The sequence below is a fragment of the Mauremys reevesii genome, linkage group 10 (assembly GCF_016161935.1).
Source record: "Mauremys reevesii isolate NIE-2019 linkage group 10, ASM1616193v1, whole genome shotgun sequence".
NCBI classification, from domain to species: Eukaryota; Metazoa; Chordata; order Testudines; family Geoemydidae; genus Mauremys; species Mauremys reevesii.
Window position 1 is genome coordinate 6,148,708 of NC_052632.1, and position 26,563 is coordinate 6,175,270.

The window sequence follows — 26,563 nt, forward strand, 5'->3', positions numbered from 1 at the left end:
AATCAATATAAGTTATGCAACTTCAGCTATGTGAATAACGTAGCTGAAGTCGACGTACTTAGATCGACTTACCATGGTGTCTTCACCGCAGTGAGTCAACTGCTGCCGCTCCCCCATTGATTCTGCCTGCACCTCTCGCGGTGCCAGAGTACAGGAGTCGATGGGAGAGCGCTCAAGGGTCGATTTATCACGTCTAGACACAATAAATCGATCCCCACTGGATTGATTGCTGCCTGCTGATCCGGCAGGTAGTGTAGACATACCCTGAGATCTGCAAGGCAGCAACAGGGAGTAACCCACTAACCTTAGTCAAACATTATGCCCTTGACTTAGCGGGTAGGGCAGATGCCAAGTTTGGGATAGTGGTGCTTCAATCATTATTAGATTCAGCTGAAACTCCTCATTGCCACCAGCCAATGAGGATACTGCTTGCTAATCGCCTAGGTTGGGATGCACGCTGACACATTTAAAGAAAGGACAGTTACTAACCCAACAACTGTGATTTTTCGAGATGTTGTAGTCAGTGCAGATCCTCTGACCAGTCCTTCATCCCCATTTTGTGGAGTCCTCAGCAGCAACAGCTTTGAATCATGAGGGAACTGAGAAGGGCATTGTGGATGCCCCACCCTTTATGCTCTTCCATAGGAGCACAAGATGCATGTGTGGCCTTGACTGACACGAGTATTCAAAAGATTCCATTCTCATTTGTTTGAAGTGTATGTACCCTTACAGTGGGATCCACACTATGACTACAACATCTCAACCACAATTACTGTAGGATAAGTAGGTGTTTTGTTTTTTTTTTTTTTTTTTTACTGGATAGTGAAACTAAATGAAATTGCCGAGTTTTTCTTATTAACAAGAATGCAAAAAATGGAAAACTAAGTTTGCAATGTGTTTACAATACCCCAGCTTAAATTCAGTTATGAATTCTTTGTTTGTATTTGTTCATATTTTCAGTGCAGTTTATTATAATATTTTTCTGCCTAATAGTTTGATATTCACCAATGTTTTATTTTTTGTAACAGTGGTGGCAAGTTTTCTACACTGCTTCAGAACCTAGGGCCCGAGAATGCAGTAACTCTACTTGTATTTGCTGTAACAGAACATAAAATTCTCATTCATTCCTTACGACCGTCTGTCCTTACTAGTGTGACAGAGGCATTAGTCTCGGTAAGTAGCATTATCTCTTCCTAATCCTATTTTTTTAGTGAAAAAGAATATTGTTCAAATAAACTGTAAAACAAATATATAGTACTACTTCTGGGTTTGAGAAAATAGGGACCAGATTTCCCCTCTGAGATACCACAGAAGTAATTGAGGTTAAATGCGTTGAGGGTAGAATTTAACCCTATTTTTGGCTTTTGCTTATTGGCAATATTGTGCCAGTCACTATCATATGTAGGCACTAAATGTAGGAACTCTTTAATTTCCTAAATGGCCCCCCCAGTAGGCCTATATTCTTTGTTTCTACCCTCAGAGGGCTTGTAGATGTATATTATTTTTATGTCCTTCTTCTCACAGACAGGGGCGGCTCTAGGCACCAGCAAAACATCCCCTGCCGCCGGGGAGGGTGGCAGGCTGGGCCGGCGGACCTGCCGCAGTCATGCCTGCGGGAGGTCCACCGGAGCCCCGGGACGAGTGGACCTGCCGCAGGCATGACTGCGGAGGGGGCGCTCGTGCCGCGGCTCGGCTGGACCTCCCGCAGGGATGACTGCGGCAGGTCCACCGGAGCCCGGGACAAGCGGACCTCCCGCAGGCATGACTGCGGCAGGTCAACCGGATCCGCGGGACCACGGCACCCGCCGCAGTCATGCCTGCGGTAGGTCCGCTCGTCCCGGGCTCCGGTGGACCTACCGCAGTCATGCCTGCGGGAGCTCAACCGCAGCCGCGGGAAGAGGGGACCCGCCGCAGGACCGGGGAACGGCGGCGCAGCGCACCGCGCTGCTTGGGGCAACCTGATTTCTAGAGCCGCCCCTGCTCACAGACCAGTGTTAGTGCCTCTACTGAGAAATGGCTAGTATGCAGAAGATTTCTGTTTTTACAGATTAAGTAAACTAAACTAAAAATTAAGAAAAATTAAATTGCCTTTTTAATTGACAGCAGCTATTTAATATTAGAGTTTACAATTTCAATCATATGCTGTTACTTTTCATGTTAAATGTTTTTATAATGTGGAAAATAGTCTGACACTGTATCCTTCTATAAATGTTAGTTGAATATTATGTATGTTTTTTTAAAGATGATATTTCCTTTCCACTGGCCATGCCCATACATTCCTCTTTGCCCCTTGGCACTGGCAGATGTGTTAAGCGCACCATGTCCATTCATAGTAGGAATTGATTCAAGATACTTTGATCTGTATGATCCCCCACCAGATGTTAGCTGTGTTGACCTAGATACCAACACCATTTCTCAGTAAGTATTTATTACTGATTTTCTTGTATGGTTGTGATATTTGTTTTATTTCCTATGGCAAAAACCTGAGAGATTCCAGTTGAAGTTTTGTTTTTTACCCATTATGTTTCAATTGTGTAGCAGCATCTTAACACTATTTCTTCTATGATGGATCTGCTTCTCTGGCCAGAAGCAACAGCTGATTGATATTTCTGTCCAATCCAGCAGAAAGGAGGCAGAGTCCTCATTTACCATCATCACTAGGCGTTGTCTGTCTCTGTCTGTCTATATATAGCATAAGTAGTTAAATTCAGAACTCTGCTACACCCTAAAAATTATGGACTGAACAGACGCTGGATTTATGGCTTATTACAGCAATCTGTAATGCACTAACCCCTTCTTTTTTCTTACAACTGCAAAGGTCTTAATGGACCAGTTTGCCTTGAATGGTCCCTTAGAATATATGCTAACTACATATGCTAAACAATCTGTTCCACCTTCTAAAAACATTAAACTGTATTACTGGCACGCGACACCTTAAATTAGAATAAATGAAGACTTGGCACACCACTTCTGAAAGGTTGCCGACCCCTTTTCTAGACATTTGAAGGCTAAATGGGGCCCAGACAGGCTAGAGAGATAATTTGGATGTTGCTGAAACAAAAAATAGGTCTATCTTTTTGTGTATAAATCAAGCGTCCACATAGTGTCCACATAGTGTCCAGCAGTGAGAACTTTTACACTGAAAAAATTAAGCTTGGTACACTGCTCTGGGATAACCCATAAAGATGAGACACTCTATTTGAGCAATATTTCCCTAAGGATAGAATTTGAATAAAATGATTCAGAATTAGAATAATAGAATATCAGTGTTGGAAGGGACCTCAGGAGGTCATCTAGTCCAACCCACTGCTCAAAGCAGGACCAATCCCCAACTAAATCATCATTAAAACAAACTAATACTAAGTTACTCTAAAAAGACCTTTGGAACTATTGTGTACTTAATAAAATTTTATATAACTTTATATAATAAAAGTTTTAAGGCAACAAAAATCAGAAGGAAGCAGTATTTGTCAAGATCAGTTAAATATATATGTAGCTCATACGTTTTAAGAACAGTCTTTCTTTTTTTTTATACCAAAAGTCTGATTCAAGTTTATTTTAATGTTGTCCGACTGATAGCTTTTCTTGTCTGTATCATTCCCATTTATTTTTTAATTAAAGAAGCTGGTGAGTTCATTAACCTTTCTTTGTTTTTAATTTATCATTAATAATTATGGAATGGTTATCTGTCTAATTTTGTCTAATTTTTGAGTGCACATTTATGGCCACAATTAAAAAAAAAAATCTTTGTGAATAAAGATTGTGTTAAGGCACCTATGCTGATCTCAGATATTTTGTACAACTCTCCTCTACTCTGCATTTTTGGCAGTCATTGAACTGTGATGATCTGTTTTTTTGTTGTGGGGTTTTTTCTTTCCTTTTTTGGGGGGGAGGAAGGGTTCCATAGAAAGCAGCATTTCTTTCCCACTGCTGTCTTTTTATGTTAATATTTTAAGTTTTCTTTACTTTCAGGCTTGTTGATTCACCTTCTTATTTTCTGCTTCCCGGTATTGCTGTCTTCATGCTTCTCCTGGCAATTACTAGTTTCAGATGCATTTTTTTTTTTGAGCATGTGAAGTCTGTGGATATCATGTACATAAACTGTTTTGGCAAAAAGCTGATGGACAAATGGTTGAGATTTTTGTGGTTTTGTGTCTTTGATATGGTCTAAAAGACTTGCCACTGCCCTCTGTTGACAGTGAAACAGTGCAACTTTTATATCACCTCAACAGTATGTTATCTGCGGTTACATCTACCTCAGCTCTCCAGTAAAGTGGCTTTCCCCTCATGTATTAATTTATCCAGGTCATTGCGTAATTCCAGTCATCGCATAATTCCAGTCATTTCCACCTTCCAAATCTAAGTCACCATAATTTAGAAAATACCATATATAGTTGCTATATTTCATAATATTTAAACCATTCCTGTTCTGTGCAGCAAAACCATTTTTAAACATTATGAAATAGAAAGTTGATAAATACAGAGCACAATAAATAGTATGCAACCTTTTTACCTCTTTAAACTGCAAAGGTTGTGGCTACCAATGGGGCATGGCAATCAAGGATTTTTCATTTGTTTGTTTTTTTGCCGTGGTTTGTGGGCACAGTCCTTGAGCTAGATCTTTTGAAGTAAAATGTTTAAGCCCTACTGTGCATCATTGGCAGTCTGTACTACAATGACCCAGGAGTAAAATAACAAGAATATTGAGGTGCCCCAGTGGAAATTTCTTTGAAAATATATTTAATCTCTGCCCACACTATGGTTGGCATTAGGTATTGTTACTAATACTCTGTTTTCATATGCTCTAAATGCATTACTATTTCTATCTCTTTAAGTCATAATTTTTCCCATCACTCTTGGGTTTGGCTGCATAGTCATGATCAGAACGTGTGGATAACCAGTTGGATGACTACGTGACAGCATCTCCATACCATAAATTAAATGCTTACTTTTCCCTCCCTTGCTCAAAAGACCATTCTTCATATAGTGAATTGTGAATGCACATCCATTTTTATTTATACATCTAGGATTACGTCCTTCTGGATATGACCCTGTGTAGAAATATATTTTCCGTTATTATCTTTATTTATTTATTTGTATTCCCGTAGCACCTAGTCATGGACCAGACCCTATTGAGCTAGTTGCTGTACAAACAGAGAACAAAAAGATGGTCTCTGAACATTAATACTTTTCTTCTTCCCTTTTTAGAACTGGAGATAAGAAAACTACTTCATGGAAGGCCTTACCAAAGAAACCTTGCAAAAATCTAATGAACACTTTAAATAACTTATATCAACAACTGGCAGAATGTGAGTGGGGGAAGTATAAAACAAGATTTTCACTAACTGTGGTGCATTGTAGCTAATGTTAACAGATTGGCAGATTTTAGTTACAGTACAGTTTTCTGAAGGCATCTGTCATGATAAATATCACAAAATGTTTTACAAAAAGGAGAAGTTTTGCATAAACTTAAAGATTAGAAATAATCACAGTAAAACCTCAGACTTCCAGACACCTCGGAACGGAGGTAACTCTGAAATGTTCATAACTCTGAACAAAGCACAGTTCAGGCTCTGGATCCAGCAGCTGACACTCCAAGCCAGGTTTCAGCAGCAGTTGAGCTCCCTACTCAGTGCCGACATCAGTTTGCAAGACTCTTCCCCTGGAACGGGTGGGGGAGTCAGAGAGAGAAAACAGCATGTCCCCCTCCTGGGAGATTTGGGGGGAAGGGTTAAAAACAGCCCATCCCCTTCCTGGCGGGGGGTGGGCAGAAGGGGTGAAAGCGGTACAGACCCAGTGCTGCTCCTACTCCTGGCTGGCTCCGGCTGCCTTGGGCTGGCAGTTCCAGCGTCTTGCTGTAAGTGGCTGCCCTGTGCGTGTAGGTGGGGTGGGGACAGGCAGACCAGATGTGCCTACCTTTAAGATGCAATAGAGGCACAGTACAGTATTTGCTTTTGGTGGGGGGAGGTGGGGTCTCTGCTGCTATCAGGTTACTTCCAGTTTCACAAGGTGTCCGGTTGACCAGTCAGTCCATAACTCTGGTGTTTGTATCTTTGAGGTTCTACTGTAACTGGCTTTTGGGGTGGGGAAACGTCCATAGAGATGAAGCACTAGGGAAAGGACATCTCTTAAGTGAAGAGTCATGAGCGGGGACAGATGAGCAAAAAGTAGGCCAAGACCTATAAAGCTCTTGACAGATTGCGCATTACAGACCACCCAATTGTCCTCATGCCTTTATCTGACAGTTGAGGTAGTTTGGGGCACACAAGCTCATAGTGCTTACTATCTTGATTCTCCATTGCGCCATTCCTGTGCATAGTTTTACTGCGACATTCAAATGTTTTTGTATTCCTGGGGTAGCTGCCCAGCCCCTGGTGTAGACAGGGCAGCCTGAGGGTTATGCTAGGGCTGCTGTTGTGAGGCTGGTGGTGGTGGTGGTGAAACTAGAATAGCTGAAATCCAGTGTACACTGTTGCCACTCTTCTCCCACGCAGCCAGTTCCACGGGCCATGAGTGGGACTGCATAAAGCTTTGCTGCTGGGATCTGTGGTAGCTATGTTATGTTGATTGAAAACTACCATTTTTAGAGGACTGATGTGCCGAAGCAGGAGATGAGTTTCGAGCAATAATATGGATCAAATTCATAGTTTTGAAAATCAGGAAGGAAATTTTTTTATTGGGACTGTTAGGAAACCAGGTGATGTGATGGAGGTTCCATGAAGTGAGAGGGAAATCTTAGCAGCATTTTGAAGTTCCTGACAAATAAAACCAGATCCAAATCCCATTAAAGTCAATGGGAGTCTTTCAGTTGACTTTAATGGGCTTTGGATGAGGGCCTTAAAAAGCAGAGGTGGCTGAAAGTCATACAAGACTAAATTGCATTGGCAGAGATAGCAAGTGGTTAAGGCGTGGATTAGAATAGGAAGGGGATGGAGCTGGTCCAAAGCAGGCATGTTTAATATGTTGTAGAAGTTAATATACCTTAGCCAAAATCTTTAAAAATGGGCATCTAAAGTTAGGGTGGGTGCTCAGCACTTCTGAAAATCAGGCCACTTACTTTCGGGCCTAAATATAATATTAAGTTCCTAATTTTAGGCACCCATTTTTAACAATCTTGACCATTGAGGAGATCAGAAATTAATAATGTTTTCTATTGTTCAGAACATACTAAAAACAGCATGCTGCATAAATGGCAGTATGTATTATTTAAGATTAAACTATTGTGAAGATCATATAGTTTCCTAATAGCTACATATAAACTTAGTCAGAAAAGGATTTTCTTAGCAATTTCTAAAATATGTATACAGTCTATATAACATAGAATAAAATGGATTCCTTCTTGAATTGTCACCAAAGTCTAAATTCATATAAGCATGGTTTCTAATGGAGGCTATGGCTGCAACCATAATGTGTTGGAACAGTGGAACACAATAATGAAACCATATTTCTGTTCCAAAAGGGCACTATTAGTATGTTACCACTCTGTGTGAGTGGGGGAGAGAAAAGCAGAGAAGCTTTGGGAATCAGGGTCCTAATGGCTTTGTATGGACACTAAAGACCTAAAGACACCTTTCGTAAGAGTAGGGATTTGTGCTAGTTTCCTTTACCAAAGTGCCCCCATTTCTCCTTACCCTCATTGTGCACTGTACTGTGCTCCTGATGGTTGCCATGTGCATTTTAGTGGTTTTGTGTGTGTATATATAGTGTCAATAAACCTCTTGCTAGCACTTTGGGAAAGAAGGCATTCTAAAATATATATGCATCCCACATGTGTGATTAACATATTCTTAAAAATTCATTTATTTTGCCAACTAATTGTATACATTTCAACAGATTCCATAAACTACCCTTTTTATTAGCATGTCACTAAACAGTGTCCATACCAATTCTGTCTTTGTTGCCATAGTAACTGTACTGAAAAGGTAAATGTTTGTCTCTCTGCCTCTTGTAAAACCCACACACTAGTGATTTGTGCGCTGTCATGCTGAATTAATCATCATACTTCACTATTCTATTTATATCCAGTATAGAATATTATAATATTGGATTCACTTATCACCCAATAAAATAAGAAGGAAATCATAACTTTGGTCAACACTGAGAATTTTTTTGATCTAGGGGAGTGTTTTAACACTATTGTTGTTCACAGTGCAGCAAAGACCAAGAGAAGATGCATTAATGGAATTAACAATGAATGACTATGATTTTAATTCGGGGAAGAAGTTGCATTTGTTAGATATGGAGATCCAGGAGGCATTTCTTTGTTTCATGGCTTCATTATTAAAAGGTTACAGGACGTACCTAAGGCCAATAACACAGGCACCTTCTGAGACAGCAACAGATGCAAGTTCCCTCTTTGAACTACAAGGTAAAGGTTCATATTCTTGATTTTTAATCATAAGCTAATAAAATATGCAAAAACTATTTTTCACTGGAGTGATAACGAAGAAGAAGAAACCATTTTCATGTTACTGTGCTGAATGGAAAAAATGAAAAGACCATGTAATGGTAGTGGGCAAAAATGATATGATGCCACTGGCAAAACAGTACTGCAAAGGTTTTAAAAAAAAGTATTGAAAAGGTGTCTAGTTGATAGTATTTGTTAACACAATAATAGAGACAGTTCATAACAATTGCTAGTTTTTAAAGATAATTTTTGTATAATTCTGTAACCATTATCCTATTCGTTAGTGAAATACGTGCTGTTTCCTTTGGTTCAAAGTGTTCTTACATGCATATACTTTGTTTTGTAGGGTTCTTAAAAAGTCGAGATCGATCACATCAAAAATTCTACACATCAATGACCAAAACACAAATGTTTATTCGCTTCATTGAAGAATGTTCCTTTGTTAGTGATAAGGATGCAAGCCTTGCATTTTTTGATGATTGTGTAAATAAAGTAAGTGTGGTTTTAGTATGTTTATAATATTCAATTTATCTTTTTCCATTGCTCACTTCCACAGGTACTGTAGATAGAGTAATATGTTTGTATATAATTGTAATAAGCTTGATATAGCTTCATTATAAATTATTTCCATTTCTCCTTTTTCTTTTCTGTTCCACTTCTGTTTTCTGGTGCTCTAGTGTAACTGTTACTCTAGGGTCACTTTCCACCGATGCTGAAGTGGAAATTCAGGTAAAGTGAATACCTAGGTAGCCCAGGTATTCAAAAGTGCATCTGTAGTGCCCTGTGCATGCATGCAGGTTGTGATTTGTACATGCAGATACATAGACATCTTGAAAGTTTTGGCCCATATTAAGAAATATGATATTCCTAATAATTTGAGGAGTTGTTCTTCCTACAGTTCACCAGATTACCACATTCCTTAAATAGTAGTTTAGTTTTCATAGGATGTATGATATTTTATATAATTGTTTGGAACTGAATATGAGCACCATAAGAAACTGAATAGTATCAGTTCATTACTTTTTATTTTTATACAGTAAACATAAGATCCACTTGATCTTTGCTAACATTGGGTTGATTTCTTTTCATCAATTCTACCTCAGCACTTGCAGCTTTTCTAATTTATTAATTTTTAGAAGTTGTTTTAGTACAGACCCTTCGATGTATAATGAGAAAACATTTATCTGTATCATTACTCTTTACACTCCTAGGCAGCAACAATTATATACGGGTCCCATAAATCATAAGCCTCCTTCCTGTTGTAGCTGTTTTACATCTAATTCTTTTATTAATATTCTACTTTTACCTGTGGATATTTCCTAATAGGCTTGCTATCAAATGTCTTGGGTATCTTGCATGGAATTCTTCAGCTAGCACAATACATGATTATACACTTGGAAAAATCTTTATCAAGTTTTCTTATGACATTTTTGTGGGTGGCATTAATTTAGCATCGTGGCTTCAGGCTGCATTTAATGGAATACTCTCTGCTGCTGTAGTTTCTTATTGCCAGGCTGTTCCCATATCTGTAACACACACAGAAGAGGAAAGATAATTCTGTCAAGGGCATGTGGGAGTTCTCCAGGATTGGGAGTGGTGTCTTTCAGCAGGTTACTGACTAGTAACTATTGACCATAATAGAGACATTTCATAACAATTGCTACATTTTAAAGATAATTTTTGTATAACTTCTGTAACTATTATCCTATTTGTTAGTGAAATATGTGCTGTTTCCTTTGCTTTTCTAATTTCTTTTTTAATCCAAATCAACTCAAATTATTAATTTAAAGTGGATTAGTTAAACCGCATTAAGCCCCTACGTGGACATTCTTATTCAGAATTAAAGTAGGCTTAATTAATTTTATCTTAATTCGTTTCCAAAGTGAATTAAACTAAACTGAATTAAGGGCTACTTTACTTCTGAATAAGAGTGTCCACATAGATATTTAATGTGGTTTAACTAATCCACTTTAAATTCCCACCTTTAGTTAATTTAGATACATTTTTGAGTTCCCCATGTAGACAAGCCCTAAGGTTAGGTTTTTGGAGAAGGTCTGAATGCTTTGCTGGATTCAGCTCATAGTGGCAGGTCGTTTTACAGCCATAATGCTGAGCTTCCCATGTCAAGGTAGGTTAAAGTTTTTACTGCATCATTTGCAGAAGTAAATTTGTTTAGCCTAAGTACCCCCCAGACTTTAAGCCCAATCTCTGTTTTAGTGCATACAGTTGATAGTGCCTAAAATCGTGCACATGTACTCAATTGCCATATTATGGCTTTGGTACAGGCAAAACACTTATGTACCCACTTTTACTGATGAAGTTAGTTCCATGTGCAAAAGTGGGTATGCAAAATTGGCTTGATCCTGACTGAAAAGTCAACCTCTTATTTTCTGCATTAAAAAAATAATAAAAATAATAATTAGAGATATACCAATCTCCTAGAAATGGAAGGGACCTTGAAAGGTCATCGAGTCCAGCCCCCTGCCTTCACTAGCAGGACCAATTTTTGCCCCAGATCCCTAAGTGGCCTCCTCAAGGATTGAACTCACAACCTTGGGTTTAGCAGGCCAATGCTCAAACCACTGAGCTATCCCTCCCCCCTAGAAGAGTGTGTATCTGTTTAGGAAAGATTAAATTGGAACCCACAATTTTTAATATTATTTGACCTTAGTCTACTGTAACAAAAAGTTCCTGTTAATATTGTTGGAAATATAAGCCCTGCTTGTTGTCTTGCTAGGTACCTGGAACATTCTGTTCTGGGACATTGATGTATAAGCAATGCATGCTGTTGTCTAGGATTTCCTGTAAAGTAGGTCACCTGCTGTTTGTTCCACAGAATTAATGTTGAAGATTATTAAAATAGTTACTTGTTAGGGGGCAAAGCACAGGAAAGTCTGACTGAAGAATCCATACTTTGGGGGGGGGAAAAATCTGAACAGGTCTGACTTATTGTGTGGAAAAATTTGATTTTTATAAAGTGTTGTAATTTTGCATAATTCTCCTTATCTGCTTTTCCAGCCTTAGGTCAGTTTTCATAGTTCTCCAAAAACAAATTAATAAAAGAAAGCATAATTGTACATGTTTATAGGCCATGGATTGATTTAATTAAACATTTATGTTAAACATTCAAGATATCTTCACAATTTAACAGAAAAAATCTTTAACGGCTTCTAGTGAGCATGTGACCCATGTGAAACTTTTTAAGAAAGAAAAATTGCAGACAGACAAGAATGTACTCTAGTGACTAAGGCTGCTGAGCAGCATTCAGATATAATTGCAGTGCAGACTAATTGTGTCTCTAATGTTAAACAGGGCTTTTATTCAAAACGAGATTATTATACAAATGCCAAGTTCACTCTGTTACATTTCATTTTATTTTATTGAATGGTTTCAGTGTGCATATAAATCAGTGTCTTAGCTAAAATTATTATTTGTTCTGGGAGTTCAAACAATACTCTGAAGGAGTAACTCTTATGTTGATGCTGCCACTGTACAATCAGCAAATAGTCTATGCAGGTCTTAAGACAAAGCAAGAGGTTCTACTTTTAGAAAAGAAATAAAAAAGCAGTGTGTTTGAGTATAAGGCTGAGAGTCTGGAACTCATTTATTCCTGACCTAGTTCTTTCTCCGCTTCATTCTGTGGACAACCTGTCTACAGTATGCCTGTGTCCAATCTCTAAAATTGGGATAATACTGTCTCACCAGGATGTGAGAATAAAAGTCTTACACAGAGCTTTCTAATCCTTGCATTGTGCTTTTTGTCCAAGAATCTCCATGAACTTTACAAAAGTGAGCAGCTGACTGCAAACGGTATGAATTTCAGAGGTTCTGCTGAGCATCTGTCGCTCCCATTGACTTTAATGGGAGTTGGGAGTGCTGAGCGCACCTGAAAATGAGGCCATAGTGACTTAATGAAGCTTTTGTCTCTCCTTGAAGTGGGTAGATTTACCATCCTCCTTGTGCAGTATTCATAGAGAAATGCATATTTAAAGGAAAAGAATATATCCTCCTACAGATCCAGTATGTGTAATAAGCTTATTTAAAAGCAGCTGAAAGCTTACACAGTTGGAAGCTAAGTTTAGGTATGTGCTCAATAACGGTCTTTCAAGGAGAAAAGACTGAGGGTGAAAATCCAGTACATTGTCTTACAGCCAAGGGAGCCTGCCATATACTTGACATACATGATGAAGGTATATGGCATGACTTTAATTTTAATTCCAGTCCCCTTCTTGTTCTTATCGCAATAGTTTGTTTCACAGCCATTCAAGTAATTTAAACGTTGGTGTGGGGCTAATAAAATGTGTCCCAGGTGAGAAATAGTAATTGAGTAGCTTGTTTGGAGAAGCATCTGAAATTCTACAGTTTCCAGCGCAACTGCTGCTGACGCACACAAATGATTCAAACTATAATGCTAAGAAGATCTGTTGGTGTGTGGTAGAAATTCTTTTTTTTATTCTTCTTCTCTTCTCTCCAGTGGAACAACCACACTTCATTGTAAGAATGTTTCTGTGGCTCAAGGAATGGAAAAAAAAAAAAAAGCTTTCAGTAATATTGCTAAGCAACCTCTGCTTCCTTTTGGTTCTTGAGGAAGACAGCGATGTTTGTTTTGCCTAATTGAATGTTACAACTGAGTCCAAGTCTTCCTGTCTAACAAGAAGCAGAAAGTTCGAGCAACATCCATTACTTTGGATAGGTCAGATGCCTTAAATTTGGCATCTCTTTAAATATGTGTACGCTAAGCAAACAGAAAGATTTGACAACTTTGACACACACTGTTCTTGTAATTAAATTTCTGCAGGTAGATATGGACAAGAGTGGTGAAACACGTCTTATAGAACTGGATGAGTCCTACAAGAGTGAACACACAGTTTTCATAACGCCACCTGAGATCCCTCACCTACCTAATGGCGAAGAGCACCCTTTGCAGTACAGGTACTCAAGGGAGCAGCATAAAATACTTGCAAACAACAACAAAGTGCCCTGTTGCCTTTCTACAGCTAATTTATAGAGCTGTGTTGTGATAGCTATAGAATACAACTTTTCCAATCCCACAATTTTTCATTTTGTAAAAAAGCTTACATGTGAAAAGCCTGCTGTGCCAGCTGAATTGAAGCTTTAATGACTTATTTGTGTGGACATCAAATTACTTCATTAAGTATTTTAATCTTAGTCATGCTGTCTGTTAATATTGATATCTAAATTTTAAAACAGAACATTCAGGGTCGCAGTCTGCAATTTACAGAAGACTTTTTGTAAAATAGTATCTGTCAGCTCCCATTGATTTCAGAACAAGCTAAGAATGCTTAGTTCTTTGCAGGAGACACTCTATCTCTCAGAATCAGGCCCTTGGGTGAAAACTGATGTTGTTAATTTAGTAATTACATGTCAAATTACATTATTTCTACTGGGATCTTTGTTACATTGCTAGATTAAAATGGACTTTTAGTAATCTAATTTTATCTTTCAGATGGGTTTGTAGTGCATATATTGATTTTTATGGGCCTCTGTGTTCTGCTTTGTTCATTAGAGACTAAATCAGCACATACGTTTCTTCTACTAAGTACAGTCAATACTAATACATTTGACTTGTGCTAATTTATTGGAATACTAATAAAGAAAAACTGTTACTTAAGAATCAAAATTGGTTAAGTAAGTGGATGAAACAAGTTAAGAGCTTGTGTGTTTATGCAAGTTATCCAGAACTTTCAGTAAAAAAAAAAAAACTTTGTTCCTCTTACTTGAGGAAAGTATGACTGCTTTTATCCACTGACATTCTTAGACCTTATGTTCACTGCTGATTGAAACTATGTTATAAAGGTTAGATTATGGCATATTTTTCTTTTATAGCTATAATGGATTTCCTGTGCTGAAACTAGATTTGTTTGACCAACCTGAGGGGTTCCTGACTACACCAAATAACAAACTGTCTTCAAAAGCCAGTAGTCCCAACAGCCCATCCCCAATGTTCAGGAGAACAAAACAGGTACTTTGAAATATTTAAATTACTAGAGAAGTTTTAAAAGCTTATAAGGACCTTCTGCTTCCAAGCTTAGTCATCAGTACCCTTAGTTACCATGGTTGTGTAGATGCAACTAAAAATTAAGTTTCTTGGTGATGAAAATAACTTGGGCAACATTAATGATTCTTCTTCACGTGTTTGTACACGTATATTCTGTTGTCGTGTGAATTTGGATTCTATTGGCCAGCCATGTCCACTGGGAGCCCTGAGTGTCTCTGTGCTCCCAGCTCAGGGCATAAATGGCGAGGTGATGCTAACTGTCTCTCAGGGCCTTCTCATCACCCATGGCTTCAGGTAGAAACTCTGCAGTCTCCAAACCTCTTTGCTCACTGTGTGGCCGTATCAACAGTAGTTAGTTATAAAATTAGTGTAGATTTACCATTTTCCCTCCCCTTTTTTGATTTATTCCCTAATCTTGAGAATGTTTGTTTCCCCCAGAGATAGTCCAGTATGTGTTCACCAAAGTCTCCAGGATTCAAAATATGTCCCACCTGCAAGGTAGTAATGCCTCTTAATGATGGATACACCAGATGCCTTTTTGTGTCAGGTACTTAAATTGTTCTCAAAGACAACTTAAAAAGCTAGGAGGCACGCTTGAAAATATTTCCAATGGAGAAATTCATGTGTCCCTCCTCAAACCCTGTGGTCACTAGGGCTGAAAATCTTCTCTGATGTGGATGTCGTCAGATAATAGCTCTCACAGCAGGGGAAGAAAAGAGCATTCTGATTTTAAGTACTATTTTTTTTTAATCTTGCAATTAATTGTGATTATTTTTTTTCATCATTTGACAGCCCTACCAGAAACTTTTCTGTTCAATGACATGTCCTCATGATTCTTGACAGGATGAGTCCCACATTGAAAAGTAAAGAGGATTTCAGCCATCCTGGAGACATGGCACTAGTATAGGAATCCCATATTTCCTTTTCCCCCCATGGTATATACCCGTTGTAGCTCATAATTTCCTGTAGAGACCGCTAGACTTGGAGTTATCTCTAAACGATTCTCTTTTTCTACTTAAGGGCACAAGGACCTTTCTCACCTTCCTCTTCCATAGTTACTTAAGAAGGGGACATTTTTTCTGCCTTCTGTTTTGTGCCACCTGCATCATCAAATCAGATCACCAAGCAAACTTTTTAGGGCAATCTCCATTCTATTAGTATTCATTATTTAGATTGCTATAGCACTAACAGATGGGTAGATGATTTCCAAGCACACAGAAAGATACAGTTCCTCTCCCAAAGAGTGTACTGTCTACAAATACACAAACTTCAATGAGAGGTTGGGGGAAAGAATTACAAGCAAAGTGATCAGGGTGGTAATAGGTACACATTTTTAAATTACATGTGTGTGTTCAAACTCACTAAATTTCCCTCCCTTTTTTTCTCTGTGCTACTTATCTTCCCCTTATTGCAGTTCCAGTGATCTTACACACCCCTTTCTTCTGTCTATAAATCTCTTCCCTCCACATAAAGGAGAAGTCCAGTGATAAGATAAATAACTGAGATAACTAGATGACTGTCAGCTAGTTTCTTGGAGGCCTGATTGCTATAGATGGCTCAACATTTCTTCTCTGGGCTTGTTCAGATACATCTGAAAAAGAAACGTCTAGGCCGTTTCAAATTGTAATACAAGGTTTTAAAAACAAATCTTGTCTAGTAGGTTTTACAGTTTGACAATATTGATAAATCACCTAATGTCACTTGTTTCTTGCTTTACAAATTGCTGATGAGCACTACATTGGAAGTACAGTGGCATGCACACATTGTGCTTAATTTAATTAATGAAAATTTCTTTTTGAGTATATGATTGATCATGTAATCAACTTTTGCTTAATGAGTCAGCGCTTGCAATTGTTACTGCTACAGAGCTCCCTTGATCACTGTTCAGTTCACTATGTCTTGATTTTTATGATCTGACGTGCCCCTGACTTAAACAAGTATTTTAAGTAGCTTATTTTCTCCTCTAATGGACAAGTGCTGAGAATTACATTTCAGATGAATATTTACATTCTGTATATGTAGTAATGAAATGTCTTTTAAAATCATTAACATTTGGCAGTACAAATACATTGCCCTTGGAAATGTAGAATTCTGACCCTACTGTATTTATCCATGTTTCTTTCCCACTTCCAGCAACAACATGCGGTTTCTTGAGGTATAAAACAGTGCCAGGCCCCTTGACTTTTTATTTCCATGTCTTTTGCCTCTTTTTTGGGGGCGGTCCTAAAATGCCTTGACAGACCAGCCTCCTTCTTAGCTTTGCTATATAATACTGTCCATTTTCTTCTACCTATAGACAGGATCCAAAGATAACCTTGTGTTCCAAATTTTCAGTTTATAGCTGGTTGATGGATAGTCTCCTTTCACAGAGATCTAGTTGATATTATTGGTAACAAAAAACACTTTGCTGTTTTCACCAATATCATAAGCTATGACATCTTGAAGAACGAAACCTCTGCAATGGTCTGGTCTTAAAATCACAGTAAGTGCTAGATCAGAGTGTAGTAGCATCCAGAATGTAAAAAAGCTGAAAGTATCTGTGCTTTCACTGGCCTTCATAGTATTCTTCTACAAAGTTTGGTTGTCTTGTCAAATAAAAGGAATTACTGTTTTGTCTCCATGTTTCCTGATCTTAATCATTAAGAGAGTGAGAATTAATCAAACTGGAATATTCAAGAACATTGCTAATAAGAACTCACGTTGTATTAGGAATCTTTCGTCTTTGGAACCCATTTCTGATCTTTCACCTAATTAAGCATGTAGAGATTTTAAAATTATTCCAGGCTGGCTTTTATGAATTTGCCAAGAAACTGTAGGAAAACAGGGCTTCCTTCCCTCTTGTTCCTGGTGACGGAAACCTAAAAGGACACAAGAAAATTAAAAAAAAAAAAACAAAAAAAAAACAACCCACCACCAACAAAAAAACATTGTGATAAGGTTCTGTACTTCACAGTATCTTCCCTCTGAGTACTTCAAAGCACTTTACTGTGGGAGTATTAGTAATTAAATGTCACACTATACGGATCTCTGGGGCAGAGTGTGCTGTTCTAACAATGTAAATAGTATGTGGCAATACTTCATAGTAGTTTGATAGTAAGTAAAGAATACGGTATACAACTGTGGAAGTGCCTGGGGGTTGTAAGTAGGCAGAATATAATACTTGAGTTGTAATCTGGCAAGAAAGCACCCTAGGATCTATAATAACCACAAGTGGACAGAACTTAAGTTCTGTATTTCCTTTAAAAGAAGTCACCATTCGTGGTATGGTGCTCTTTGACCATGCTGGGTATTTGGCTCAGTGCTGATTCAGAAAAATATCTTATGTCAATTTGATAATGCTATTTCCTAGGATCCAGGTAAACCAGCTAAATGGTCTTTTGAGGCCTCCTTCCAAATTTAGACCTAGTCTAATTATGCTTAGTTTATGAAATCTGACAAGATCATAGCAAAATGCCATGGCTGCCGGCCATACCCCATCCACCTAACCTTTGAGTATGCAAACATCCACAAAATATAATGGGTGCTTGAAACTTGTTTGGAAAGAAGCATAAGATTTAGGATCTTCTGTTTGGTTGGTTTTTGTTTTCTTTACTTCGAATGTTGTCATCATTTGTAAGTATTATGAATTAGTCTCGCAAATGTATATTAATATTTGATTATAAATCAGATGCTTTTGATTAGAATCATGAGACTACCTTTCCATGACACTACACAAATGCTGACAATAGAAATGAGGGGGAGGGAAAGAGAAACTATCGTTGTATAGAGCAGTGTTCCCCAACCTTTTCATCTGGCGGGCGCCAGACGATGGACCGTGGCGGCGACGCCTCTCGATGACGTCACTTGTCAGCAGCAAGCGGCGTCATTGAGAGGCATTGCCATTGAGAGGCGTCGCTGCCGAAATGCCACAGAAATTCGGTGGCATTTCGGCAGATGCTTCACCGCCGGCCAGAACGCGGGCACCGTGTTGGGGACCCGTGGTATAGAGGATGATATTTTTATTTATTTTGTCTGAATTGAAAATTGAGTTGACTTGGAGGCCTGTGCTGACAACTGAGTAATTTCCAAGACATAGTTTATATATATATATAACACACACACAAAACCACCTTGAATCACATTCTCAGTTATTCTCATCATGTGTATGTGAGAGAGATGGAGGAGAGTCTATTTGTTTATGCAAGCAGAAGGCTTCAGTAATTTTAGTATAAAGTCTTTGAGAAGTAAGTAGCTTTTTTTGTGTGCAGCTATTAAGTCCACAAGAGCTGATTCTACAAGACACATCTCTGCTTATCTCAGATAAGAACTGAGCCCCTTGTGTGGTGCTACTTCTCCTGCCTGTCCATCATCCAGCTTCTGGCTTAAATTTCAGTGTGTCTAGACTTCTGCCCATAAAGAGCACAAAGCACTCACACAAGGTCTCACTTTTATGATTCATTTCTTAAAAAATCAAATATGTATATTAAAGATACTAACTGAATACCTCTTTACAGGAAATAAAGTCAGCCCATAAGATAGCTAAGAGGTACTCCTCCATTCCTCAGATGTGGTCCAGGTGTTTGCTGCGTCACTGCTATGGCCTATGGTTTATCTGCCTTCCTGCGTATGTGAAAGTGTGCCATTCAAAAGTCAGGGCTCTGAGAACTGCATATGACGTGCTGCGAAAAATGCATACCAAAAAGATAGATCCCCCTGATGAGGTAAAAAAGTGAATCCTGGGGGTTTTGTTTTGAATTTTGTGTAAATTCTCTATAAAATGAAACACTAAAAATGTCTGTTTTCAGGTATGCTACCGGGTGCTTATGCAGCTATGTGGGCAATATGGCCAGCCTGTGCTTGCAGTGAAAGTACTTTTTGAAATGAAAAAAGCAGGTGTTGACCCTAATGCTATTACATATGGTTACTATAATAAGGTAAGTGTTTTGGGGGAGGACAGGAGGAAGGCTGATATATTCTTATCATTGCACATAATTAAATAGCAAACAAAAATTACTGAAGGAATAATTTTTATAGAAATAAGTTAGAAAATTGCTTTTTTTTATTTTTTACATTTAAGATTTACTTTATTAATGCAGTGTGTTTCTTGCCAGTTTGATTTCAGTCAATGAACCACTTTTTGAACATCCTTGCATTTGAATATCTTAAGCAAATCTGTAACAGAAAGCAAGGACTTCTTACAATCATTTAATCTGACTTTATTCATTGAATAGGCTGTTTTGGAAAGCACCTGGCCTTCAAGTAATAGAAGTGGCTATTTCCTATGGACGAAGATCAGAAATGTTGTATTAGGAATAGCACAGTTTAAAAAAGCTTTAAAAAAACTACCTGCCAACACACCACAAGCAGCTCTTTCCGGTATAGTATTCATACATTTTTATATTAGCTTACATTGGTAAGCAAGTTGTATTTTAAAAAAAATAACCTGTCAAAGGATTGAATTACTTCTATATTATTAGTTCTTTAATAAAAATTACATTAGCATTAATATTTTTAAATAAAAAAATTGTTTTCTGTCTTACAATTTAAAATGCCAAATGCTTATCTGTCTACTTCATTCATGTTACTAGGACACTTCTCAATGCAGTATGTATTTTATTATGTGACCTACTTTTTTTAGTCAAAGTACCACTGCTGATAAGTGTGGTATAGATTTGTGTGTATAATAGATATTGTATATAAGGTTATGCTAATACATTATTTCTTTGTACTTTATTTCATCTGACATAGTGTCTTACTAACTATTGGTTTGCTTTTAACTTTATACATTACCTATTAGAGGGGAATTACATGTTAAATCCAGTCTGAGTATTTGGATTATATTAAACGTAAAATATGTTATTTTAACTAAGTATTGAAGAGGCATTAAAGCAGTTATATTTTACAGTTCTGTACCTTAACTCTTCAGAATGCATGAATCATTAGTTACTGCCTATAACTCTAGGTAAAAAAGACAACAGCTCTGCAAGTAGCATGTTATGTTAGAAAACCATAGCACTTGGATGTTTCCAGGAATCCATTTTTTTTCTTATTAGTTACTGGTCCAGTACCGTTGCTTTGAAAAGTCTGTCACAGAGCTTCTAGCCCTAGAGGGTGATGTACTTGATTTGAGCCCTGATGGTCCGTGAGTCTCCTCATTTTAAACATTCATGGGCCCCGCTCTCTACCTTGGACCAGTATTTCAGGGTCTCTATGTTACTGAAACTGTCACATTCATTTCATTTGATGTATGACCTTGACATTTATGGGACTGATTATTGTAATGAAAGAACTGTGGATGAAGGCACACATTGAAATTAAGATTTATTTTTAATAACTAGATTTTCATTGTGTGTTGTTATATTTAGTATACGGCATCTCTTTCCATAAGTAAGAGACATAAAATGAGTGAGGTAATATATTTTATTGGACCAACTACTGTTGGTGAAAGACAAGCTTTCTAGGGGTAGAAGAACTGTGTTGAAATGTTATCCCTTGTTTGTTTGTTTGTTTTTTTAACTCATTCAGCCAAAGCTATACTAGTCATCCTCAGGTCAGTGATGCCTATCAAGAATTGCCAAGTAACTCTGCGGGCTTTCACATGATTTTACTGAGTATTGCTGACTTTTCATGAAAAGAAAATCTCAATTGATTCTGCATTATTTTAAAAGTGCAGTTCTATTAAAAAACAAAACCAGGAGACTTTTACATTTCATCTTTTAAAAAAAAATTATTATTCCTTGAGTGCTTGCTCATGTTGATTCCATTGTAGGTGTGCGTTCCCACATGCGCAGTTGTCGGAGACTTTTGCCTTAGCGGTATCCGTAGGGATGGCTGTGGCGCCCCCTGGAGTGCCGTGCTCATGGCGTGGTATATCAGGCGCCGCCGTCCCCGTGCCCTCTCAGTTCCTTCTTACCACCCATGGTGGTTAGTCAGAGTGCCTCTCTCCTTTACTTTGCAAGTGGTTAGCGGTTTTTCTTGCTTCGTTAAGAGCTCTTCAGCCTTAGGGTTGTAATTGTTTCTTGTAGTAAGATAGCTGTAGTTAGTTGATAGAGTCCCTAGTGGGACTTTGCCCCAGGAGGGGCATGTCCCGATCCCTTAGGTTCAAACCTTGCATGGACTGTAGCAGGTCTATTCCTGTTAGTGATCCCCACGGCAGCTGTCTCAAGTGCTTGGGTGAATTGCACATCAAGGAGAAGTGCCGTAGTTGTAGGCACTTGCAGCCATGAACTCAGAAAGAGCTGGATATTAGACTCCGAGCCCTTCTCGTGGAGTCGGCCCTTTGCCTGGTGTCCGAGCCCTGCCGCCAGGAGTCGGCGAGTACCTCGGCATTCATGCGTAGTGCACCCCAGCAACAGGCTCCACCCAGCACTGTTCGAATTCCCTGGTGCCTAAGAAGGCCTGGAAGCATGGCTCACCGGCACCAGGCAAAAAGGCCCAAGGGCCTTTGGACAAGGGACCTGGCTCGGCCCGCCCAGCCACCCCGGAGCCGCAAGGGTGTGCCTCTCCAGCAGAAATTCTGAGCCCTTCAAAAGATCCATCACCGACTCAAGAGAGCGGTTTGGGACCCAAGCTCCCATCAGCTCCAGCGCCTGCCCAGGCCTCCCCGGCGTGAAGGGAGCAGAGACCTCCACCGGTCCCATCGGAGCAGCCAGGGTAACAGGAAGTGGCAAAGACTCCCCAGGAGGGCAAGCCAGCTGCTACGGCCTTGGGAGGAGTAGCAGAGAGCGCCGTCGATCCTACGAGGCGAAACAGCGCTCTGCTCCAGCAGCGCCGGTGACACAGGGGATACCAATGGCACCGGGCTCGGTGCGTGACGATTGCTTGGAGGCCGGGGTTGAGGAAGCAGTACCTACCCCGAAACCTCCCTCCCCTGGCGGGGGAGAAGCCACGGACCTCCCTCTGGTAACCCGGGTATCCTCATCATCCCCAGACGAGGCAGCGATGGGCCTTTCCAGGATTAGGCAGCCCAATGATTTTAAGGAGCATCAGGCTCTGCTCTGGAGAGTGGCAGACAATCTGGGCTTAGAGATGGAGGAGATGGCCGAGCAGATGGACTCATTGTTCAGTGTCCTCTCCGCTTCCACCACAGCTCGCCTGCCCTTTCCAGTCTTCAAAGGAGTCTGAAAGATTGCCAAGGCCCTATGGCAAGCCCCCTTGTCTATCCCTCCCGCTTCCAAAAGGGCAGAGAAAAAGTACTTTGATCCAGCTAAAGGGTTCAAGTATTTATACACCCACCCATCCCCAGGCTTGTTGGTCGTCTCCACGGCCAACGAAAAGGACAAACAGCTCCATACCTCCTCCACTCCTAAGAATAAAGAAGCCAAAAGGCTGCATCTCTTTGGGAGATTTATTCGACTGCCAGCCTACAATTCCGGGTGGAACCACCAAGCTCTCCTGGGAAGTTACAACTTGAATTTGTGGGTTACCCTCCGCAAGTTCCAGGAGTCCCTCCCACAGGGGGTTAGCCCAGGAATTCAGCACTCTGGTTGAGGAAGGCACGGCAGCAGCCAGGTGCTCCCTACAAATGGCCTAGGATGCAGCGAACTCTGTGGCTCGGGTAGTTGTGTGGGCAGTGGTGATGAGGCGTTTAGCTCATGGCTACGAATGGCGGGCCTCGCAGGAGATGCAGACTTCAATCCAAGACCTCTCTTTTGACGGGGTTGGTCTCTTCTCCAGGCAGACGGATGCCAGGCTGTATGGGGTGAAGGATACGAAGGCCACCCTTGGTTGGCATACATACACCACAACCTGCTCGGAAGCCCTTCTGGCCATCCCCACCACCAAGACCTTGGCAGCCCCGCCAAGGTTCTGTAAGAAGGGACACTAGCTTCAGTCAGCGTTGCCACTCTTTTTCCTGCTCACCTACACAGCCTGGACCATCTAAACACCCAGGGGGCTAGAAGGGGGCCAGGCTGCATACCCTGGATGTCAGGTGGGCACTGGCCTTCTACATTCATAGGACAAAGCTGCTCCGTAAGTCAGTGCAGTTGTTCGTGGCTGTTGCTGGCAGGATGAAAGATTGCGCGATGTCAGCCCAGAGACCCTCATCCTGGATCACGTCCTGCATCCGCTACTGCTACGAGCTGGCAAAGGTGCCCCCCGCCAGTGGTTGTGCTGGCTCACTCAACTAAGGCGCAAGCTTCCTCAGCAGCCTTCCTCGCTCAGGTGCTGATCCAGGAAATTTGTTGGGCTGTGACCTGGTTGTCTGTCCACACGTTCGCTTCACATTATGCGCTGACCCAGCAAGCTCGAAATAACGCTGGCTTTGGCAGAACAGTGCTCCAATCTGCAAAGCTGTGAACTCTGAACCCACCTCTGAGGATTCTGCTTGAGAGTCACCTACAATGCAATTGACATGAGCGAGCACTTAAAGAAAAAATGGTTACCTACCTTTCGTAACTGCTGTTCTTAGATGTGTTGCTCATGTCCATTCCATTACCCACCCTCCTACCCCACTGTTGGAGTTGTCGGCAAGAAGGAACTGAGAGGGCGCATGGATGGCGGTGCCTGATATACCAGACCATGAGTACGGCAATCCAGGGGATGCCACGGCTGTCCCTACGGATACTGCTAAGGCAAAAGTCTCCAACGACTGCGCACGTGGGCACCCGCACACCTACAATGGAATGGACATGAGCAACCCATCTCGAAGAACAACAGTTACAAAAGATAGGTAACGGTTTTTACTGTACAGTGGAATTTGGATTGGTTGAGCACAAAACAATCTAACACTTGGTCTTCTGAGCAAATGAACTGAAATAGAATGTTGTGATAAGTTTTGTTTAGCTTTTGGCTGGCTTATTTTGAACTTCGTTGACATAAAAATTCAAATTATGTACATTTGGTGGCACCGGTGTTGTATTAAATTAATCTATACTTGTCCTGGCATTCTATGGCAATTTTTATGTGGTAAAGTGTTCAACATTTTTAGCTGGAATTTACCTAGCAAAATAAATTATTGTATTATGGATATTTCATTTGTTCTATTACACAGTATTTCATTGTTTGGAAATATAGAGTTTAATTTTCTTTATCCTGTCAATTCTCCTGTTACAATAGGGGGACTTTCAGATCTTGGCAGTAACTTATCTAAAGAAGAATTTAGGCAAGGGGAAACGTCTGTTCAAGATATAAAAAAACAAAAAGAGGACAAGAGAGAGAGTGATTCCAGTTCTTGTATGTATTTTATAAATATTGATGTCCAGTTCGTTGTGTATAAATGATGATGCTTTGATATCCAGTAGGGGGATGCATTGTGGAGAGCCTCGTAGTCCCCTCTGTATTAAGTACAGTTTTGCTGTTCCTCTCCATCTGCATACTTTCATCAAACCTAAAGGAACTGGCCTACCATTTTATAAGCCAAGGTAGAACTTGTATGACAGTGTTCACGCAAATTGGGCAAAGGGTTTAGAGAGATGGGGGCCCAAAATACCAAGGTGATCTTACTTGCATGTTTTCTAATTATTTAGTAATGTCATAACTCAGCTAGGCCTACAGACTCTGGACTTAGTTTAACATGTAGTCCATACTGAGTACCTTTGACTAATTTTTATAGTGAATTATTATTTTATTAACAGCACTTTTAATGTATGTTCTGTACATCATGTCAGCTTGTACTTGTTTTGGACAATGCATCCTGATCTGTTACATGCTTCTGTCAGTGCCCTGTGTTGTTTAGCTAGCTCATAAGTAAAGGCTGCATGATTCCTAAGCAGCAAATGTCAAGCCAGAAGTAAGGCCCACAGGATTTCTTGCAGAGCTTGCAAGAGGGCTTGTAAAGAACAGAAATTGCATTCTTTGCAGGAGTCCATGCATACTTCATAATCTCTGCAGGAGTACCTATCCAGTTTGCAAGTCTAGAGACACCTCCCCACCCCTGCTTATTCACACATACATATGAGAACATATTACTCCTTTTTTGTGTGTCCTCCAGACTCAGAGAGGATTTCAAGGAGGGGATTTCTGAAACCTTCCATCATAAGATGCTTTCTCATTGCCATCTTGTATCTCCTAGAAAGCGCTCAAGTGGTGAACTCGGGGACTCTCTTCTACTGATCATTCACAGGATCTAGGGAGGTGAAGGTCCAAATGAAGCAAGACTCTTGTTATAGAGCAATTCCTTGTTTATTTTTTTTAATAATTTAATTTCAGCTTAAATGTCTTTTAAAGGAAAGCTCAGTTACTTAAAGAAAAAATTAAGAGTGTTGTATTTTTAAAAGCCAAAACATTAGACATTCAGGAAATTCTGAGTTAAGATTGAATTTCAGAAAAAAACAAAACACAAATGCCAGCTGTGAAAATGTACAATTAAGATGGGTCACCTGAAGTTCATCACTTACATTAGTTTTAGAAACATAATATCACCACTAGCTTTGCTGAAAATGTTTTGCACTTGTAAGTGCCACCTGTTGAAAATGATCAGTTGCTTACACGTGTACTTTAGCTCCTGGTTAGATGTATCATAATTAAATGCACAGAGCAGGCAACTGCACATCTTTTTGGAAAAATCAGTTCTAAAACAAATACAGATCATAGAATCATAGAATTCAAGATCAGAAGGGACCATTATGATCATCTAGTCTGACCTCCTGCAAGATGCAGGCCCTCCAGGGCCATTGCCAATCTTCCCTGGAGGAAAATTCCTTCCGACCCCAAATATGGCGGTCAGCTGAACCCGAGCATGCGGGCAAGACTCTCCAGCCAAACCCTCTGGAAAAGGTTATATCATACCATTGACCCATTGTACTATTTACCAGTGGTTATCCTATTATACCATCCTCCATAAACTTATCTAGCTTAATCTTAAAGTCATGGAGGTCCTTACTGTTTCGCTGTTCCAGTATTGCACTCCCTGATGGTTAGAAACCTTCGTCTAATTTCAAGCCTGAATTTCCTGACTGACAGTTTATATCTCGTGTCCACATTAGCACTGAGCTGAAATAATTCTTCTCCTTCCTGGTATTTATCCCTCTGATATATTTAAAGAGTGTAATCATATCTCCTCTTATCCTTCTTTTGGTTAAGGAAAACAAACCGAGCTCCTCAAGTCTCCTTTCAGGCCTTCCATTCCTCGGATCATTCTAGTGGCCCTTCTTTGTATCTGTTCTAGTTTGAATTCATCCTTCTTAAACATGGGAGACCAAAACTGCACACAATAC

General features: G+C 39.8%; 1 protein-coding gene across 4 annotated transcripts in view; it reads left to right on the top strand.

Moving 5' to 3' along the window:
- DENND4A (DENN domain containing 4A) overlaps positions 1-26,563 on the top strand; it is a 112,522-nt gene that overhangs the window by 65,598 nt on the left and 20,361 nt on the right. For all 4 annotated transcript variants that reach the window (XM_039490669.1, XM_039490673.1, XM_039490671.1 and 1 more), the window contains 11 exons: positions 1,029-1,173; positions 2,243-2,418; positions 5,209-5,309; positions 8,150-8,368; positions 8,754-8,899; positions 13,206-13,339; positions 14,255-14,390; positions 18,920-19,126; positions 19,211-19,339; positions 19,637-19,781; positions 24,465-24,581. In XM_039490669.1, the coding sequence (XP_039346603.1) occupies positions 1,029-1,173; positions 2,243-2,418; positions 5,209-5,309; positions 8,150-8,368; positions 8,754-8,899; positions 13,206-13,339; positions 14,255-14,390; positions 18,920-19,126; positions 19,211-19,339; positions 19,637-19,781; positions 24,465-24,581 (1,655 nt within the window). The remainder of the gene's footprint in view (positions 1-1,028; positions 1,174-2,242; positions 2,419-5,208; positions 5,310-8,149; positions 8,369-8,753; positions 8,900-13,205; positions 13,340-14,254; positions 14,391-18,919; positions 19,127-19,210; positions 19,340-19,636; positions 19,782-24,464; positions 24,582-26,563) is intronic.